At 38.6% G+C, this 7421-nt stretch overlaps 1 protein-coding gene across 1 annotated transcript; it reads right to left on the bottom strand.

The window, feature by feature from the left end:
• Positions 1-409: 409 nt before the first annotated feature.
• On the bottom strand, positions 410-6245 carry PRL (prolactin). Its single transcript, XM_059841122.1, has 5 exons — positions 6218-6245; positions 4574-4755; positions 4081-4188; positions 2463-2642; positions 410-601 (listed from the first exon to the last, which is right to left on the bottom strand). Exons 1-5 carry the CDS (start codon positions 6243-6245, stop codon positions 410-412), a joined length of 690 nt encoding a protein of 229 aa, XP_059697105.1.
• Positions 6246-7421: the final 1176 nt, after the last annotated feature.

Raw genomic sequence — 7421 nt, 5'->3', positions numbered from 1 at the left:
ACTGCAAGTAAGAAATCCTGTCAGCAGTAACTAGAGATTGAGATTCCAAAAGAGAAGCTACTGTTAAAGGTATACACCATGCCATCTATTTTTTTATTCACTGAAACCACCCAGTGTTACATGCTTTTGTATTTAAGAACATTTTTATTTGTATCTGCATCCTGTTTATCACTGAAATGCTACTAGGTGAGGAGATTAGACAGAAAGGTATATTCTTGTCATACAAGTGGTTGGTAATATTTTAAAGCACCAACACATGTGGTGCTAATTTTTGCAGCCAGAATTCATACAAACACGCCTGAAAGTTACTGATGATACAGATTCTGCACAGTGTGTGATTTTCATAAAGTGACAAAGCATCAAGAACACACGATGAATGACTTCAGTACGGGATCAGGCCCATGACTACTCAACAATTGTTGTCGTGTATTAGGCGGCACTTCAAAACCTTGAGATAGTTGTCAATTTTGTGAGAATCTCGGCGGAGGCAGTGAAGCAGGTTGTAAAAGGCAAAGAGTCTGGAGTCTTCATCAGCAAGCTGCAGGGATGGAAGTCCGTCCCACGGAGTGTAAATTTCATTTTCGACCTCCCCAGAGTGAACCTAAATACACAAAGTGGTATTAATAGTAAATTATAGTGAGCCTGACTGGATATAGAAGGCAGAATTTAAAATACTGTCCTTGAAGAATGTTAGTGTATGGCTTCTAATGTGCCTTCTGCTGTGCCTCGCATTGTTCTGTACAATGTTCTATATCTTCATTCAGATTTTGAATGAATTTGTCAGATTTTTCAGTTTATTTTCCTAAAAACATGTGAAAAGCATAACTGTCTCAGTAGTGTTTTAAGAGAGTTAGTGTATTAACCAGTATTCAGGGAAACCTGACTTTGCAGAGAAATTAATCCTTCTTTCATGCTTGGACTCATCAGGGACATCTCTCTTTGGCTCTTTCCACCTTCAAACTTTGATAAACTTATTCTTAGAAGTTGACCATGTGCAACAAACAGATTAGTCTCAGCCCTTATCAGAAAAATCTCTCAATAATACATATTCAGAAATACTGGCTCCATCAAAAAAAAAAAAATGTTGAGTGACACAATGACTTCTAATGTAAGAAAACGACATGTGGGAACACGTGTAGTGAGTTAGTATCTGAGATGGACTGGTTTAGGTCTCCTTGTTTGAAGACAATCATTAATTTTCTCTTATCACATAAATCTACCTTTCATAGCAGGAAGGAAGTCTGTGCCTATTGGTGCTTGCGTACCATCCTTATTTCACACAAGTCGTACTTTGAAAAGACGTAGGAGAGTGTCTGCAGAGCTGCTATCATTCAGTTTAAGCAAAAGGCAAAAAAAAATAGACCTACTATGACTTAAAAATATGGTTTGACGCTAATGAATGAACCAGTCTTATCTCTTTCTGTAAATAATGTGAATGAGAAGGTGGTGACAGGGCAACTGGAGCAGCACCTGACTCTTTACTCTTATCTTGGACCCTCAGCTGTGCCCTTTTTACACATGGATGTGTGATAGAGATGTATTTGATTACACTGATAAATGTATTTGTAGCCTGGATGGTATAAGGTTTCAGAGTGAAGAGACGCCTAGCTGAAAGAGAGACCTTGAGTGATCTAGTGGAAAGTGGTGGATACAGTGCTGGTGGCACTCTTCGTGCTGTTCAGCTGCTCAGAGCAGTGAAGTCAGAACCTCTTGTCAACATCTAACTCACTGACAGAATGATAAATTCACCGACTAACAGAGGCCCCTTTAAAAATAAACAGGCAAGAGCTGGTTTTGTTCAGGAAAGCTTTCAATCAATTAGTGGCAACAAGAGCTATTCAAGTATGGGTTTTGTGAGACAACAGCCTTGTTGTCTAAACTCACAAGTTTAGGGGGAGCCAAGTCAGACACAGAGTCCAGAGGAATCAGTGTGGTGTGAAAAGAGAAATGAAAGATATCAGGGTTACTTTGTATGCCACATCTTTGCAATAGCCCAGACTCCCAGAGCTTTTTTAAACACAGAATACAGTATCTGTTTCCAAGACCTCTGCATAATACCTATTTTTATACAGATGCATATAAATATGCTGAAACATATATATATGTGCATATGGAAAAAATGGGGATGTATCCTTAAACAATCAGGATTGCAAATTGAAAATGCTCAAAGATAGAATGACCATAGTCAGTCCTGATGATTACACCTTCCCCTGAAGCATAACTTCATAGGAGTGTCATGGGTTGTTCTATGACAATCATATCACGTTGTCTTTTTAGAAACCGCAAGATAGCAGAAGAAATCTGAAAGAAGAAAGCTGAAAAGTTCTCAGACTTGACTACTTTGTCTCCCTTTTTTATCCTCATATCTACTATTTCCTTTCATATTCCAGGTAGGGAGAGCCTATCAATGTACGTGTCTTCCTTAAAGCAATTGGCTGGAAGGGTGGTAAGGACCAACTTACCCGCCCAACTATTTTCTCCATTCCTTCTAGAAGCCGCTTGTTTTGTTCTTCAATCTCCACAGCCTTCCAGAGAATGGTTTCTGGAGCTTCTTTGATTCTTTGTACTTCAGAGGCCAGGTGGATCAGAGGATCATTCCAGGAACGCAGAACTCCCAGTATTAAATTCAGTAGGTCTTCATGCTGCACACCCATAGTAAGGGAAGGTGGTTAAAAGAAGAAAGCTAAATTCTGGTAAAATTAGAAGGCATTTAGAGCAGTGTCCTCAGACATTGTGATTTAGGAACTCATTCCAGGACCTATCCCTGAATGTGCCCTATAGCCCTGTCTTAGATACCTCTGTGCAATTGCATTTTTTAATTTTGTCATTGGTGTCATCCTGTTCTACAATATTTGCATGAGCCATTCTGAGATGGAAAATATACTTGAATACTCTCAGCATTAAAAATTAGCAAGTGTAACTATGTGTCGTCTCTGTGAAAGGAAACACAGAGTTCCTTATCTGATTTTTGATGAACATTTTAAAATCCATTGATTATTTTTATAATTTTTTTTTTTAATTTAGTACTGACTGGAAGGTACACATTATGGTAAACCACCAAACAGCTTTTATTGCCTCTACATAACTCATCTGTCCTCCCGTTTGAACAACAGTGCTTCCAGCAGTAGCTCTCTGGTTTTAAAAATTGTCCTTTCTTGTGGGCAATAGGAATTCATCAAGCCTGTGGTTAAGTTCACAGCAGTATAAAACCTTTTCTTCTTCGCTAGATGCACAACCCAGGGCTGTGAATTCTATTGCTCCCACTAGAAACTCTAAATGACACACTGAGAAGCTGGTGATACTGTGAGATTGTGAAGATATCACCACCACCATGAAACACATAGAGATTTTGCTCTGGAACAACCCCATTTTTACAGCTCTGCTTATTTTTTTCTCCAGAGAATTTTCAAATCATATCTGTGAGGGTATACTGAATGAGATCTTCTTCACTGAAGTTTATAATTATTATAAATGATGTGGGTATGCAGTGTGTTTCTATTTACACATATTTTGCAGATTTTCACACTAGAGTCTTTGTATCTGGATGATGATGTGACCGCTTTAGCCTACTGGTAACAGAAAGAATATCTATTCAATGTTTTTTTAATAATGACAGTGTTTTGAGTTATTGGAAAACTATTTACCTCTGTCTATATACAGCAATGTGTTTTTATGTTTGTAAATACATTAACTGTGTATAAGATGATTTAAGATAATGTTTAAAGGTTGCAGTGTTCTCAGCACCGCACAAACATGGTGACTGGCATTGCTCCATGAGGTTGTATTTTAATTGGGATTAAGATGCAATGGTTAAATGTACCATACAGGAAAAGGAACAGATGATGAAAGTCACTGGTGCTTATATATGCTGTATGGTTTGTAACTTAGCATCTGCAAATGTTAAATCAACTTTGGCTTTTTGGTGCTTTGCTCTTCCTGGCTTTTAAATTCTGATTGAGTTGATCTCCCTCTCACTCTGAAAGACTGAGTACTATATATATTTCTCACTATTCTGTAACCGCCCTTCCCTGCCTTCCCCTGCTCTGTCTCTCACTGAATTACACTGGAAGTGGGACTCACATGAATCTGCTGAGCCTGCTCCTTATCTTCAGGAGTGGTTAAGGACGCAGTGTGGCAGCTGTTGACAGCTTTTGCAATGAAACCCCGGCCCTGGGCGTAGCGTTCATCCTGCAGATCAGCATGGACAGGTGTTATTGAGACAGAAAGGTAAGGGCTTCAGCTCAAACACTGCGCTAGCTAATCATTGTTCCATAGCTTTTATCACTGCTTTTATGCTGTAAAGGTCAAAAGTTTCTGGCGAGCCTCTAGAGTGGAACTGGCACCCAGCAAAAATAAATGTTCCACAGATGAATGATGGGAAAATGGTATCTTTTAACAGAAGTGCTGGGGATCTTAGCAACAGTCAGGACTATGTACCAATTTGGTCTCCATTGGGACTTTCACCACATGGCAGTCATACTTGTTTACTTATTCTATGTTAACCTGTGTTTGTGATTAAAAAGTATTAAATTCCAATTTTATATTTTCTTGCTCTCAGGAAAAGACTACTTACAAATTCATTGAACATTTCCGAAGAGAGGAAGTGAATGTAGTGTGAAAGTTTAACTGCTCGGTCAAAAAGCTCCTCAAGGGAAAGCTGGCAATTGACAGATCCATTTGGGCAGATTGGCATAGAGGTCACTCCTTCCTTTGTCAGAAGCATGTGGGACACCAGAAGGGCAGCCAACAACAAACCTGTTCAAGTTTAAAACATGGTGAAATGGGCTCACATTGACTTGCAGGTGCATTTAGAAGCAGCTGTCAGAGGCAGATGCTAGGTGATTTGGGTTGTGCTGTCACACAGCTCAGAGTACCCTCCGTGCTGGCTGCTCCAGCAGTGGAGGACAGACACACTGTAATTCTATAATTCTTTTATCCTTTCTCCCCTCCATGATCCTGATGGCATAGCAGAGCCAGTTACAGAGTTTGAGGAGACAAGGTAACCTGTGCTGTAGTGTGCAGTGTATTCTGAAGTCACTGACTACGTGCCTGGCTTTATAACAGAGTGATAAACAGAAGAAAAAACAAATCAAACTTCTTCACAGTGCATAGATACATATTTATATTTATGCAGATATATAAGTTTGGAAAATAGATTGGTCTTTTTTTCTTTCTTTCTTTCTTTCTTCTTTTTTTCTCTTTCCCTCCACCTTGTCCCAGAGGTCCCTTTCTTCTTGCAATCATTTAGAGTTAAAATTAATTTTTGTGGGAGGGTTGTTAGGTCACTCTTAGAGCTGTGATTGTCCTGGGAGTTCCTTAAAAAGATTTCCAGCAGCTGTGCTTCTTTGCTCTTTAGAGTTTAACCCTAAATTTTCTACTTCTAAGAAGTCAGTGATAGTTTTTATCTGTTCTCCTGAGCTTTTGAAACTGATATAGAGGACTTCTCATTATCTAAAGCATAAAACTTTATCTGCTTAAAACTTTTAATGTTAACTTAGCAGAATTAAGTTTTTTTTATTTCATTGAAATAAAATAGACAGAGAAAAGTAATGGCAAAAAATTGAAATATTTGGTAAAGGAATGTACTTGTTCTGAGACTTTTACTTCTGGAAATTGACCTGTCCCTTTATTGGTTCACTAGATTTATTTAAAATGCTCAATGAAAGTGTGCTTCATAAATCAGCAAAACTGTCCCTAAGGATGTCATGTGATAAGTTTCTTTCTAGGTCTACATTCAAAAAAGGTGGATTTACACAATTTATTTTCTTCTTCCCCCATAAGCAAGGTACATGCTGGATGCTGCATTTAGGAAAGTACACTAAGGAGTAACTTTGTGAAAACCTGAGACTTGTTGGCTTGGAAAGTTGATGAACATTTTGGAAACAATTATTTCAAAATTACCACATCACCTCTCGATTTGTGGGTAATGACATCTAGTCATAGCCTTCTGAGTGGCACAGCAAACCAGTCCAGATCCAGACTTTCACGTGCAGGTGTGACACCCCTCAGCCCAATTTTTTGTGACACCACCCAATGCAAAGGTACTCTTAGAGGACAAAAGGCATTAAACTCCTTTCTTCAGGTTTTGCCCTTCCTGGAAAATTATGTGGTTGGAAGACCTCAGTCTCTAGATTTGTTACATTTCAGATGCCTCCTAATTCAATCAAAATGGAAAGAAGTATAAAAATTATCAGCAGGTGAATGTCAAAATTCTTACCTTTCAGTGAAGCGCCCCTGGTGCTCATGGTCGGCATCCTGGACGATGGCTTTCTCTACCAGAAAGACACCTCAATGCTTGCTGCTACTCTCCGCACATACCACTTTTATATACACCATCCAGGGTCCATTTTGCATACATTCAGCAGGTTGTGGAGTTTGCCTCGATAATGACAAACATCAAATTGCCTTTCTTCCACATTCATATTCAGTATTTTTTGTTTTTTTTTTTTTTTTTTTTTTTAATTTTAGCTGTGAGGGGGAATTTCATTAATAAGTTGAGCTGTGGGATCCCAAGTACAACTGAATGAAGGGAGTGCCAATATTTTGCCCTGAATGAGATGAAAATGCCATTGATCTTGGAAATCTTCAGTTCTGAGACAGATATTCTCAATGTTTCTAGCCAGCTATTCTCACTCCCCATGATAGTCTTCTCACCCGTCCTTATTGCTTCAGCCATCTCAGCTTGCTTACATTAAAATTCTGGCTATTTGTGGGAGGCAAACAGTAGTTTACAGTATCCCCATTAAGAGAAATAGCATAAATTGAACAGAAATTTATCCAGAGTAAAGGGAACTGAGGCTCCTGGGAAGACAAGTCACTATCTGTTAGATTATAGATATGACATTCATGGTCAGCTAACATCTTGGTATAACTGATCCTCTGTCTGAGAGATGTTTAGAAAAATAGGCTGAGTTTTTCCATTTAAAAAAGGGAAAATTTAGAAGAATTGAAGAAGTTAGAAGTTAAATATTTACTGCTTAATCTGAAATGCTTCATGAATAAGTTAGCATTGTTTAAAAAAAAAAACCCAACCTCTACAAAACCATGAAATTATTTTCTATACTCAAAAACCCTCTGCGTAAAACATGGGCATTTCCACCGCATGCAAAACGTGTGCTGTCGTCAGCAGTGAGGTTTGTTCTCGGTTCTGATGCATCTGTGGTAAGCTGCAAACCAGCCTGAGCAGGTTGGCCCTGTTTTCTTCCTGTGTGAGGCTCATCTGCATGAATATGTTAGCAAAAATATAACCTTTCATCTGTTTCTCAGGTCCATTTATCCATGGAGAAACTTTCCAAATTAGATGCTTGTGATGAATAAGGCATACAGTGTTAATGAATTTTCTTGTCTTTAGACAACTTGTTCCATACCTGTGGAATGGGTATACATGCAACCCAGAATCCTTCATTATTTCAGGATTCTTG

This window comes from Haemorhous mexicanus, chromosome 1, assembly GCF_027477595.1.
Source record: "Haemorhous mexicanus isolate bHaeMex1 chromosome 1, bHaeMex1.pri, whole genome shotgun sequence".
Lineage (NCBI taxonomy): Eukaryota > Metazoa > Chordata > Aves > Passeriformes > Fringillidae > Haemorhous > Haemorhous mexicanus.
The sequence above is the reverse complement of the archived record's forward strand: the minus strand, read 5'-3'. Positions and strand labels throughout refer to the sequence as shown.